At 46.1% G+C, this 13,696-nt stretch overlaps 1 protein-coding gene across 13 annotated transcripts in view; it reads right to left on the bottom strand.

Moving 5' to 3' along the window:
• JADE2 (jade family PHD finger 2) overlaps positions 1-13,696 on the bottom strand; it is a 220,966-nt gene that overhangs the window by 181,009 nt on the left and 26,261 nt on the right. For 10 of the 13 annotated variants that reach the window (XM_061617123.1, XM_061617116.1, XM_061617118.1 and 7 more), the window contains one exon: positions 1,948-2,033. In XM_061617123.1, coding sequence (XP_061473107.1) covers positions 1,948-2,033 — 86 coding nt within the window. Of the gene's footprint in view, positions 1-1,947; positions 2,034-6,061; positions 6,147-13,696 lie in introns of those variants that run through there. The other 3 variants (XM_061617130.1, XM_061617129.1, XM_061617128.1) reach the window with 1 other exon arrangement.

Raw genomic sequence — 13,696 nt, 5'->3', positions numbered from 1 at the left:
TTTGATTTTATTGGGCATTGCCTTAAGCAAAGTTTTCAATGGAAAAGTAGCCAATGACCTTTAAAATAAATAAATAAAATAAATTCCTACACACAGTATTCCTGCTCTATGTAGGGTTTTTCACCCCAGACATTACTAGTCTGGCAGTCTCAACCATTGTGTCTTTAGTGATTTGTTGTTGTTATGTGCCTCCAAGTCGACTACGACTTATGGCGACCCTATGAATCAGTGACCTCCAACAACATCTGTCATGAACCACCCTGTTCAGATCTTGCAAGTTCAGGTCTGTGGCTTCCTTTATGGAATCAATCCATCTCTTGTTTGGCCTTCCTCTTTTTCTACTTCCTTCTGTTTTTCCCAGCATTATTGACTTTTCTAGTGATTCATGTCTTCTCATTATGTGTCCAAAGTACGATAACCTCAGTTTCATCATTTTAGCTTCTAGTGATAGTTCTGGTTTAAGTTGTTCTAACACCCAATTATTTGTCTTTTTCGCAGTGATAAGTAGCTAAAATTGATATACACACACAAACTGCTTTATGTTGAAGACACAGGATAACTCTAAACTGTGAGCCGCTGAGAATACTCATCAGTCAGCCAAATTTAGATACTGTCTTAAAATAGCTAAAGGAACTAGAAGCCATAAGGAAGTCCACTGGAGTATTTCTCATTGTGCCAGACCCATTCATGGAATAGACTTATCCATGACTACTGCAAGGATGGTAACATTCCATCATCTATAAATGATATGCTCAAGGCTAGCTCTAAGTTTTAGGGAGCTCTTTGTAAAACAATGGACAAGACCATTCCTGAGTTTTTGTATGGGTGGCCATCCACCACCTCAATCCTGGATGTCTTCTGCTTGCTCACAACTTGCCCAAGAGCTCCATTCTAGTTTGCAAAACTTTTTAAAAAGAGATACAGACATAATAAGACATCAACATGCAATTAAGGTGCTACCACTTCACAGCAAAAGTAGAATCAGAGTGACAATGAATGAATGTCTGCTGGGGCTTTTATTTGGAAAGCCTTGTTCTTGGGCTCGAGTTTGGGCTAAACCCTTAGAGGTTTACCTGGATCAGAAGTGCAATGAATGTCAGCAGATAATAGGTATTCCAGGACCAAGGACAGCAACTAGACAGCTCCAGCAAGGCTCAGCTGGTTCCTGGTGTATAGCTGCAATTCCTTGTACCAGATCTAGACACATCCCCAACTGCTTCCTGGACAGGTCTTAAAAGAGGCAAAGTCCTGGCCCTGCACTACAATGGTGATGGATAATTTCCTGATGTGCTGTCTGCATCTTCAGGCTGGGTTCACTAGAATTACTGGTGAGTTTCTTAGGCGAGAGACATGCTCTTCCTTCTAGTGTTACTGATCCCTGGTGAAGTCCCAAGGGCTGGGTGCTTCTCTTTTGGGAGATGAGTTGGGTGGGAAATCCTGAAATAATTCCACCCTCAGAGTCCAATGCTACTGAGTTCAGGGTTCACATGAGTTCTGCAGAAGCCCATCCATTCCCCTTATCAGCAGAGGACCTCTCTGCATCTGAAGTTCTATCCAAGGCTTGCATCATAGCACCCTTAAGAACCTGAGAACAGCCTGCTTGATCAGGCCAGTGGCTCATCTAGTCCAGCATCCTGTTCTCACAGTGGCCAACCAGTTGCCCATGGGAAACTCGCAAGCAGGATCTGGGTGCAAAGAGCACTCTCCCTTCCTGTCATTTCCAGCAACTGGAATTTGAAAGCATACTGCCTCCACCTATGCAGGCAGAGCATAGCCATCATGGCTACTAGCCACTGATAGCCTTATCCTCCATGAATTTGTCCCTTATGAGAACTTAGTGCTGCCCCTAACTTCAGATTTCAGTATTATCTTTTGTGTTTAAAACTACACACAGACACACACATACATATACCAAACACAAGGGCTAAATAGAAACATGAAACTAACCTCTGAGGGTTTCTTCTCCTTCTGTCTTGACCAGCCAGATTTTGTATTTGGAATTTTGGAGCATCTTGAAGCTGAAGTTGTCTGACCTTCAAAAGAAAGAAAATAATTAAGAGAAGGGCAAGAATTACATAAAGAAAAGTTGAACCATTGTCAAAATGGTGTCTGCTGTCTAACAAGAAACAGCACCTCAAAAGTCCTGAATACCTGCAGCTTTCATTATTGAGCATCTAAATATTCAAGCAACATCTTGTGGGTTGAATAAGATGTAGGATTAAAATTTTCCAGATATGGCACTTAGATTCTAAAGGAACCAAAACCTAACTTCTAGAAAAAAGTATCTCTCATAAAGCACTGCACTCAAGGGCCCTGACCTATTCAACAGATGCTGATTCCCAAATGATGGAAGAATCTGCTCCAGTGAGTTGTTGATGAACAACACAGTACAGTACATTTCAAAGGGGGTTAGTGTTAAAGATTAGGAGCTCGACAGAAACAATTTCTGCGTCTGTGTTATTTTATTTATTTATTTTATTTATTTACTGCACTGGTATACCACCCCATAACCGAAGCTCTCTGGGCGGTTTACAGCAATCAAAAACATTACAACAAATATACAATTTAAAACACATATTTTAAAAACAATTTAAAACACAATTTTAAAATTTAAAACAATATAAAAACAATTTAAAACACATGCTAAAATGCCTGGGAGAAGAAAGTCTTGACCTGGTGCCGAAAAGATAACAGTGTTGGCGCCAGGCGCACCTCGTCAGATAGATTATTCCATAATTTGGGGGCCACCACTGAGAAGGCCCACTCCCTTGTTGCCACCCTCCGAGCTTCCCTTGGAGTAGGCACCCGGAGGAGGGCCTCTGATCTTGAACATAATGTATGGGTGGGTTCGTATCGGGAGAGGCGTTCCATCAGACATTGTGGTCCCAAGCCGTGTAAGGCTTTATAGGTCAAAACCAGCACCTTGAATTGAGCTTGGAAACATACAGGCAGCCAATGCAAGCGGGCCAGAATCGGTTTTATATGTTCGGACCGTCTGGTCCCTGTTACCAATCTGGTCGCTGCATTTTGCACAAGCTGCAGTTTCCAAACTGTCTTCAAAGGCAGCCCCACATAGAGTGCATTGCAGTAATCTAATTTGGAGGTTACCAGAGCATGGACAACTGAAGCCAGGTTATCCCTGTCCAGATAGGGACGTAGTTGGGCCACCAACCGTAGTTGGGCCACCAACCAATGTTGGTAGAAGGCACTCCGTGCCACCGAGGCTACTTGAGCCTCAAGTGACAGAGATGGTTCTAGGAGAACCCCCAAGCTACGAACCTGCTCCTTCAGGAGGAGTGCAACCCCATCCAGAACAGGTTGGACATCCACCATCTGGTCAGAAGAACCACCCACTAGCAGCATCTCAGTCTTGTCTGGATTGAGCCTCAGTTTATTAGCCCTCATCCAGTCCATTGTCGCAGCCAGGCACCGGTTCAGCACACTGACAGCCTCACCTGAAGAAGATGAAAAGGAGAAATAGAGCTGCGTGTCATCAGCATACTGATGACAACGCACTCCAAAGCTCCAGATGACCGCACCCAACGGTTTCATGTAGATGTTGAACAGCATGGGGGACAGAACTGACCCCTGCGGAACCCCATACTGGAGTCCAGGGTGCCGAGCAATGTTCCCCAAGCACCACCTTCTGGAGGAGACCTACCAAGTGTTAGAATTGTTTAATATGTTTTTTAATAATGTTTTTAACCCTTTTTTAAAGTTGGGTTTTTTAAAAAATGTTTCTAACGCTGTTTTGTTTTAATGTATTTTAAGATCTGTTTTTATGATGTTTTAAAGCGTTTTTAGCACTTTGTTTGCCGCCCTGGGCTCCTGCTGGGAGGAAGGGCGAGATACAAATTAAATAATAAATAAATAAAAATAAATATTAATCGTGCCCTTACTAAAACATGTGAAGCAAGTAACCCAGGCTTCTCACCCGTAGCGGGGTGACCAGTTAGGATGGTCCAACCTGAGAGACTGATGGAATATGATAGATTCCTGACTGCTCTGGGGGATTTTCCAGTGGGTAGCGCAGGTAATCCTGTTACGTCCCTATTCTTGCTATGGAATGGTGAGACTTGTAGGGCCATTGACTTGATCACTCCTGAGCGCTCTTCTCTGGTGCTGTGGAGCCCACTTTGCTCCTTGGTGTACTGAGGAGCTGTAGTCGATGAAGTGGCAAGGGTTAGAGCATAACTGGCATAGATCTCACTCCGGAGCCAACCGAGTGCATGTTCAGGCTCATAACTGGGCCTACCACATGGCGGGGGGGATCTTTTTGCTGCCTCTATTGCATCCTCAAGTAGCTGCCCAACTGAGTTGTTCCATGTGGTCCACAGGTCGGTCCCTCCAGACTAAGGGGGTGGACCTCTGGAGCACACGGTGTGCAGTTGTAACCGGTTGGCTAAACACTTCGAGGCCAAAGTTGCTTGGCTTCACAGTGATTTAGATGCTCTTATTGTGGCAGTTCCAGCCAAGGTGTCCAATGCAATGTCGAACCCAGTATTGTGGGATCAGTTGCAGTTAATGCAGCCTGATGATATGGCGCAAGACACTTGCAGTAATGCACCCGACCACCTGCTCATTAGATCCTTGTCCATTCTGGCTTGTTAAAGCTAGCCAGAGTGGGGTGATTGAATGGGTCACTGGTATGGTAAACACATCTTTGTGTGATGGTGTGATACCCACTGCCCCTAAAGAGTCGGTGGTGCATTCACTTCTTGAAAAGCCCACACTGGACCCAATGGAGTGTAACAACTATAGACCAGTTGCCAACACCCTTTTCTTAGCAAAATTGGTGTAAAAGGTGGTTGTAGAGCAATTGCAGGTATTCCTGGATGAGACTGATTATCCAGATCCATCACAATCCAGATTCAGACCCAGTTTCGCAACAGAAACAGCCTAGGACACCTTGATGGATAACCTTTATCGTGAGAGAGACAGAGGGAGTGCAACCCTTCTACTTCTGCTTGACCTCTCAGCAGCATTTGATACCACTGATCAAGGTATCCTCCTGGAACGACTCAGTGGGATAGGTTTCAGAGGTTCTGCTCTTACCTTCAAAACCACGTCCAGAGAATAACACTGGGTGAGTGTTCCTCGGGCCTCTGGCACGTGTGCTATGGGGTTCCGCAGGGTACTATTCTTGCCTCAGTGCTATCCAACATCTATATGAAGCTGTTGGGAGTGGACATTTGGCATTTTGGAGCAAAGTGTCATCAGTATCCTCATGAAATGTAGCTCTATTTTTCCATAACATCTCAATCAGGAGAGGCTGTGAACACTCTGAATCAGTGTTCGAATGTTGCAGTGGGCTGAATGAGGGCCAATAAAATGTGCTTGAATTCTAGGAAGACGGAGGCTCTTTGGATAGGTGGTACCCATGTCCAGGGCATAGGCAAGTTGCCTGTTCTGGATGGGATCACACTCTCTCTGAAGGAACAGATCCGTAGCCTAGGGGTACTCCTGGATTCACCTTTGTCACTACAGACTCAGGTATCCTCTGTGGCTAGGAGTGCCTTTTACCAGCTTTGTCTCATTCGTCAGTTATGGTCATTCCTAGACAAGGATAGCCTGACTCTGTAGTCCATGTGTTGGCAAACTCAAGGCTGGATTACTGCAATGAGCTCAATATGGGGCTGCCCTTGGCCCTGGTTCAGAAACTTCAGCTGGTACAAAATGCGGTGGCCAGAGTGATGATGGGAGCACATCGCCAACAACATGTGACACCACTTTTAAAACATCTGTACTGGCTGCCCATCCACTACTGAGCCAGGGTCAAGGTCCTTGTATTAATTTACAAAGTCCTGAACAACTTAGTGAACAACGAGTGAAGAATTGAAAAGTTAGCTCCATTATCTCTTATCGTGTTGTGCTACAAGGAATGATGGAGACGCTGAGCTACTGTAGTGAAAACATCCCTTTAAAAGTAAGTACTTCAAGGTCGAGAAGGCAGAGATAGAGTCTTAAAATACTTTATCACTCTGACTAAAAGAACACTAAGACAACTAAACGCCTCCTACAGAAGAATTTCAAAATAATTAGAAATAAGAATGGTGCTTACCAGGAATGCATGTAACAGACTGGGAATCTCCCCCTGACTTGAATTAACAGCAGCTGCCACCGTTTGAAAGAACAATTGCTGCTAGTGAGCACTGAGGGAAAGCTACAGGCAGCTGGGCATTCAGCAACTGTAATTATTCCAAAGCAATTCAACGTCGTTTCGGCCTTCGCCGCTGCTGTTGTGTGTGTGTGTGCATTGTTGCGGCCTGTTTGGGCCCTGCTGCCGGTGGTGTTGCGTTGCCGCCGTTGCTGCTGCCTGTTCGCCCGCCCGCCATCATTGTGCCACCGTCATTGTCATCGCCGGCCCGCTTGCGTGCGTGCGTTGTCGTCGTTGCCGGGGGGCGCGCCGCCGCTGAGGACTCCGTTGCCGCAGCCCGCGCCGTCATTGCCGTCGTCTGCCCGCTTGTACGCTGTCGCTGCTGCTAGGGGGCGTGTCGCTGCTGGGGACTCTGTCGCCGCGGCCCGCGCCACCGCTGTCGGCCAGCTTGCATGCGGATGTTGTCGCTGTTGCTGAGGGGCGTGTCGCTGCTGGGGACTCCGCTGTGACCCGTCCTGCTGCCATTGCTGCCGCCGCCCGCTTCCGCGCGGGGCATTGTCATCGCCGGGGGGGCCGTGCTGCTGCCGGTGGACTTCGTCGCTGCGGCCTGTTGTCGCCGCCATCGCCGCCACGGGTTGCAGGCGTTTTTATTACCGCTGACGGCCGTGCCGCTGCCCAGGACACTACCATTGCGGCTTACATCTTTGCTACCTTCGCCGTTTTTTGTTCGCGTGTGGGTGCTGCTGTTACTGCTTGGTGCTGTGCTGCTGTCCTGGTGCCGTTACTGCGGTTTGCTTTTGGATGGGGGGCTCGAGACTGCCATCGCTGCTTGAAGAGGATTAACTAATTTTTAATGTTGTTTGTTGGGGGGGGTTAAATGTGGGGTGAATGTTTTGTATGTTTGCTTGTCTGTGTGGATTTGTGTATTTTTAACATGTGCCTGGGAGAAAAGATTCCATCCTTCGTGGGGGGGCTTTCGGGGGCCCCAATTAACGTAGTGACGGGTAATGGGAGGTATGGTGTTCGGAGGAGAACAGGCCGGGTAAGGGAAACTCGTCCCAGACAAATTGTGTCTGTGCCTTGTTCCGGTTCTCCTCATATCCACAGGATTGCTGGTTGTCCTATCAGCCAGCTCTCGGATCTCCAAGTGCTGCTTTTGAATGCCAGGTCGGTACATAATAAATCCTCACTTGTCCATGATTTAATCCTGGAGGAGGGTGCCGACCTGGCATGTATAACCGAGACCTGGGTGGCTGATCAGGGAGGAGTTGCTCTTTCCCAGCTTTGTCCACCCGGGTATTTGGTTCAGCACTGTGGTAGATCTGAGGGCCGGGGAGGGGGGGTCGCCGTGGTCTATAGGAGTTCTTTTCCTCTCACCAAGCACCCTGTCCAGACGGCAACTGGTCTGGAATGTCTCCACCTTGTATTGGGCCAGGGAGACAGACTAGGAATACTGTTGGTGTACCGTCCACCTTGCTGCCCAACAGCTTCCTTAGCTGAGCTGACAGAGATAGTCTCGGAGGTGCTGTTGAGATCCCCTAGATTTTGGTACTGGGGGATTTCAACGTCCATGCCGAGGCTGTCTTATCTGGCGCAGCTCAGGACTTCATTGCCTCCATGACAACAATGGGGCTGTCTCAATTTTCTACTGGCCCAACGCATGTGTCGGGACATACTCTTGATCTGATCTTCGCCACTGGACATGGAGATGGTGATCTGGTGGTGGGGTGTTTTTCATCTACCCCATTGTCATGGACAGATCACCGCTTGTTGAGATTTAGACTCACAGCGGCTCTTTCCCTCTGCAAAGGTGGAGGATCTATTAAGTTGATCCGCTCCCGGAGCCGGATGGATCCCGTAGGTTTTCAGAGGGCTCTGGGAGATTTTCCGGCTGATAGGACCGGTGCTCCTGTCGAGGCCCTGGTCGCACTGTGGAATACGGAAATGACCCGGGCTATTGACATGATTGCTCCCGCGCGCCCCCTCCGGTGTAGAGCTCATACCGCTCCGTGGTATACTCCGGAGCTGAGAGCGATGAAACAAGAGAGGAGGAGGCTGGAGTGCAGATGGAGGAAAACTCCCAGTGGATACAACTATGCTTTGGTAAGTGCCACCAATAAGTTGTATACAAAAGCGGTAAGGACAGCAAAGAAGCTCTATTTTGCTGCCTCTTATTAGATCATCTTTATGCCGCCCAGCGGAGCTTTTTAAAGTCATGCGAGGGCTCTTACACTCTGGCCCCCACGATACTATGGAAACATCTGAGACCCGCTGCAACGAAATTGCTGGACACTTTCAAGATAAGATCGCATGTATCCGCAGGGACCTTGACTCTGATGTTGTGACAGATGAATCCATTGAAGTGTCCGGAGCACGGCCTTGTCCTTCTTTATTGGATGAGTTTCAGTTGGTGCAGCTCGAGGAAGTGGACAAGGTGCTTGGAATGGTTCGGGCAACCACGTCTGTTCTGGATCCTTGCCCATCTTGGCTAGTGAAAGCTAGCAGGGCTGGGACCACCGGTTGGGCCAAGGAAGTGGTTAATGCCTCCTTGAGGGAGGGAGTAGTCCCTGGTAGCCTCAAGGAGGCAGTAGTGAGACCTCTTTTAAAGAAACCCTCCTTGGACCCAGATAATCTGAATAACTATAGACCGGTGGCGAATGTCCCTTTTTTGGGCAAGGTTTTGGAGCGGGTGGTTGCCAGCCAACTCCAGGCGCTCTTGGATGAAACCGATTATCTAGATCCGTTTCAATCCGGTTTCAGGCCCGGTTTTGGCACCGAAACAGCCTTGGTCGCCCTGTATGATGACCTTTGTCGGGAGAGGGACAGGGGGAGTGTGACTCTGTTGATTCTCCTTGATCTCTCAGCGGCGTTTGATACCATCGACCATGGTATCCTTCTGGGGAGACTCGCGGAGTTGGGTGTCGGGGGCACTGCTTGGCAGTGGTTCCGCTCCTACTTCGCGGATCGTCACCAGAAGGTAGTGATTGGGGAACATCACTCGACACCATGGACTCTCCATTGTGGAGTCCCCCAGGGATCGGTCTTGTCCCCCATGCTTTTCAACATCTACATGCAGCCGCTGGGTGCGGTCATCAGGAGTTTTGGAGTGCGTTGCCATCAGTACGCTGATGACATGCAGCTCTATTTCTTCTTTTCATCTTCCTCAGGTGAGTCTGTTGATGTGCTGAACCGTTGCCTGACCGCGATAATGGACTGGATGAGAGCTAATAAACTGAGACTCAATCCAGACAAGACCGAGACATTGTTGGTGAACGCCTTCCCTGCTCAGATGGTGGATGCTTACCCTGTTCTGGATGGGGTTACACTCCCCCTGAAAGAACAGGTACGTAGTTTGGGGGTTCTTCTCGACTCTTTCTTGTCTCTCGAGGCCCAAGTGGCCTCGGTGGCACGGAATGCGTTTTCCATCTTCGTCAGGTAGCCCAACTACGCCCCTATCTGTACAGGGACGACCTCGCCTCCGTTGTCCACGCTCTGGTAACTTCCAAGATTGGATTACTGTAATGCGCTCTACGTAGGGCTGCCCTTGAAGACAGTTCGGAAGCTTCAGCTGGTGCAGAACGCAGCTGCCAGATTATTGACGAGGACCAGTCGGTCTTCGCATATAACACCTGTCCTGGCGCGTCTGCACTGGCTTCCTATTTGCTTCCGGGCGAGATTCAAGGTGCTGGTTTTGACCTATAAAGCCTTACACGGCGTGGGACCTCAATACCTTGTGGAACGCCTCTCTCGCTATGAACCTACCCGTTCACTTCGTTCAGAATCTAAGGCCCTCCTCCGGGTACCAACCCATCGGGAAGCCCAGAGGGTGGTTACGAGACCTAGGGCCTTTTCTGTGGTGGCCCCTGAGTTGTGGAACAGCCTCCCCAAAGAGGTACGCCTGGCGCCTACACTTCCGTCTTTTCGGCGCCAGGTAAAGACCTTTTTATGCTCCCAGGCATTTTAATCTTCTTAACTTTTTAAATCTTTTAATCTGTATTTTAATTTTTGTAGTATTTATTTTGTTTTTGCTGTGCTTTTCGTTGTTTGTATATGTTTTTGTATTTTTATTATGATATATTGTATTTTATTTTGTTTGTTCACCGCCCTGAGAGCTATTTCGCTAAGGGCGGTATATAAATTGAAATAATAAATAAATAAATAAATAAATTAGATCCAGGCTACCTTAGGGACTGCCTGAACCCTTAGATCCCAGCTCAGTCACTAAGAACATCTGCAGGAGTGGCCCGAATTGGCAAGGCTCATTTAACATCTACACAAAATCGAGCCTTCAGTGTCATTCAGCAGGAGCCTTCTGTTTTAACTTTTAAATGCCTGCTGAAAACCTTTCTGTTCTGCCAGGCTTATGCAGGCAATTAAGATGTCTTTTTGCAATAGTTGGCCTTTGTTTTTACTGTATTTTTAATGGTTTTTACTGTATGGGTTTGTTTTCTTTCTTTTTTTAACACATAAACTGCTTTGATGTTTTTAAATGAAATCGCTGTATACAAATATAGTTATAAATAGTCCTCAAGAAGCCTTAATGTTGTTTCCAAAGTCCTTCTACAAAGATTAATGTTATCATAAAATTTTTAACACCTGCCTTCATCATGGTTCTGACTCAGAGGCAGTGGTTTCTGCAGGCTGTCAGCTCCATCCTTGTCCGGAAATATGAATTCAAGAATGGTGGGCCTTCAGTCAGAAGCGATCACTTTGTAACTTTCCAGCTTAGCTCTAACATTTAAAATGTTTGGCTCAAGTGGCTTTAATTAATGAAATCACTTCCCCTCCACCCTGTGAACAAACCTTAGCTATTTTGAAAACTTAGTTCTCTCAGATGACCTTGGTATCATCCTGCACAAAGTGCTGTGTCAGTTTTATTCTAAATAGCATTCCTGTTTATCCGTTTGTCTAATTATCCAAATTATCCATGAGGCCAATTCAGCGAAACAACCCACATTATTTTTTCATAGACTGGACAGAAACTGATGTGGTCAATGTTGCTCCTTCTTTTCAACCACAGAGTAGGCTGGCCTGCTCATACCCTGCAATAGCGTCATGTTACCCACCATCAGTCCTGAAAGTGAACTACCAAAAAGTGGAAAGAGTTGTGTAAAAATCTTGAACTGAACAGTTTATTAGGCTCTTTGTAACCTGATGGTTCTTTAATTCAGAAGCCTCAGCTGCCTCGTTTCAAAAGCTGTTGAAGTGTTTTAAAGTAAACCCAAGATTTAAAGCAAATATTTTTATATGCCAAGCCTTTAGTTTCTCAGTTTCTTAAACCCAGGCAAACTTTAATGGACCATTTTGTCTTTCCTTGTTTTTTTTTAAAAACCCAACTTAACTAGAATTTTGTGGCTCAATTATGATGAATCTGGTCTTTGTGAACTCAGTGCAATGAGCAACTGAACATCTTCCACTCCCATCAATGTAATCCTGGACTGCCAGTGAGGCAGTGTACTCTGCTCACTTTATTATTATTGTTTATTATTATTATTATTATTATTTTACTTGCTACCTGAAGGTCTCTAAGCGACTTACAACCATGTTAAAAGCAAAAACAAATATATCATACTAAAAAAAACAACAATAAAACAAGAACACCCCCATGCAGCCACAGAAAGCTTTGGCAGCTTACTAATAACAGACATCATCTCAGTTTATCAAATGCCTGGGGAAAACGGTAAGTCTTTACCTGGCACTGAGATGATTTATTTATTTAGTTATTTTTATTTAGTTATTAAATTTATGGCCCGCCCTTCCTTCCAGAAGGAGCCCAGGGCAGCAATGTCAGTGAAGGCACACAGTGAACCTTACTGGGGAGTACATTCCACAGACAGGGAACAACAACTGAAAAGTCCCTCTCCCTTGCACCACCCTCCAAGCCTCCCACAGAGGGTGGATCTGGAGACGGGTCTGAGAAGATCTAAGGGTCCGGGTAGATTCATATCAGGAGAGACATTCCAGAATATTGTGGGGTGCTAATAAAATTCCTCAGAGAAAAAGCTAGCCATTGTCAATGAGAAAGGTTTAGCTGGTATCTCCTCATTACTGGTTGTTTCAAATGGAATGTCAGTGTGTCTCAGAAATGATAGGAAGGGTTTAGATTTCAACAAAAGGTCAAGGAAACCATGGGCTTTCTGTTTTAACATAACCAAGAGTAAGTCTTCTTATCTGCCCTGAGCAATCTTCTTGAAACGGAATAGAGGTTAAGAATCATACGACAGAGCTGCCATGGCTGCAGAGTGACTTATTAGAGGAAAAGCAGATTTTTATTTAACCTGGGCAATAGCAATAGGTTGTTCAATTTGTTAAAGCTTTTTCAGGACATATGAATTGCAACCTGAACACCAATTGTGGTACTGAGAACTGCTGAAAAAGCTACTGGGTGAAACCTAAAAGTGGATATATAAATTGGTCCTATGTGAGGCCAGCAACTTTGTTTCCCTCCTGTTGCCTCTTGTTCAAGTGATCTCCTTGCCTCAGATACATTATTTGGTTGGAAACCCCACCAACATAGGTTTCTCCTAAAATAGTGGTTTCCAACCTTGGGACTGTGATGTCATCCCAGGGAGGTCACAAAAGGCCAATAGAAGATTTATTAATTTTTAAAAAGTATAATTAATGGCTAGTATGTGCACCACCAACTTGCAAGCCTGTACAGCATGTGTGCGCAGCCACCTCCACTCCTCCTCCTCCTCCTCCTCCTCCCTTCCTTCCTTCCTTCCTCCCTTCCTCCCTTCCTCCCTTCCTCCCTTCCTCCCTTCCTTCCTTCCTTCCTTCCGGCTGGCACAGTCAGTTCCCACCACACAGAGAGCAGAGCAGAGCAGCACTTGAGTGAGTGCATCAAGAGAAGGGCCCAGCTGGGCTTATTCAAACTCCAGCTCCTCTCCCCACCCCCTTTTGTCAGCAGCAGTGAGGGAAGATCGATTGAGCTGATTGGCTCTGGCTATAGAGACAGAGGGACCCCAGGAGGGGCCCGTCTGCCAAATAAGGAACAAGACAGAGTCCTGGAACATCTCCCCATGAATACACACCTGGTTGCTTATTAAAAATTCACTGTATAGTTAACTTATAATTATACAATGGATATATGTCTACTCAGAAGTAAGTCTCTTCATATTTAATGCAGCTTAGTCCCAGGTAAAACTAATTCTTGTAATCAGACCAGACTAAGATTCTGTTGAAGCTTTGAACCTGCATGACTTTTTTGGGGGGGATAGGCGGCTTTAAAGTATAAAGATGCATCATTCTGGTTAAAAGAAGTAAAAATGTATGTCTATAATTAGGATGCAATCCTAATTAGGTCTACTCAGAAGTAAGTCCTCTAGAATTCAATGGAGCAACACCATATGAGGTAAACTAGGCTGAGAGTTAGCAGCAGAGCCAAGGCAGTAAGTGAGCAAAAAAATGATGGGTCAAGTAAGTTTTAATAATGTGAAATTGCATGTGCTCAGTGTATTCTTCTTGCTGTTTATCAAGGCGTGAGTGTGTATATGTTCATTTTAATTATATTTTAAAATATTTTAAAATATGTTGTTGCCCAACTTTTGTTGTTTTTACTCTTAATTTGATTTCTTGGCATGATTTAGCGGTGACATT

The sequence above is a fragment of the Rhineura floridana genome, chromosome 3, assembly GCF_030035675.1.
Source record: "Rhineura floridana isolate rRhiFlo1 chromosome 3, rRhiFlo1.hap2, whole genome shotgun sequence".
NCBI classification, from domain to species: domain Eukaryota; kingdom Metazoa; phylum Chordata; class Lepidosauria; order Squamata; family Rhineuridae; genus Rhineura; species Rhineura floridana.
The sequence above is the reverse complement of the archived record's forward strand: the minus strand, read 5'-3'. Positions and strand labels throughout refer to the sequence as shown.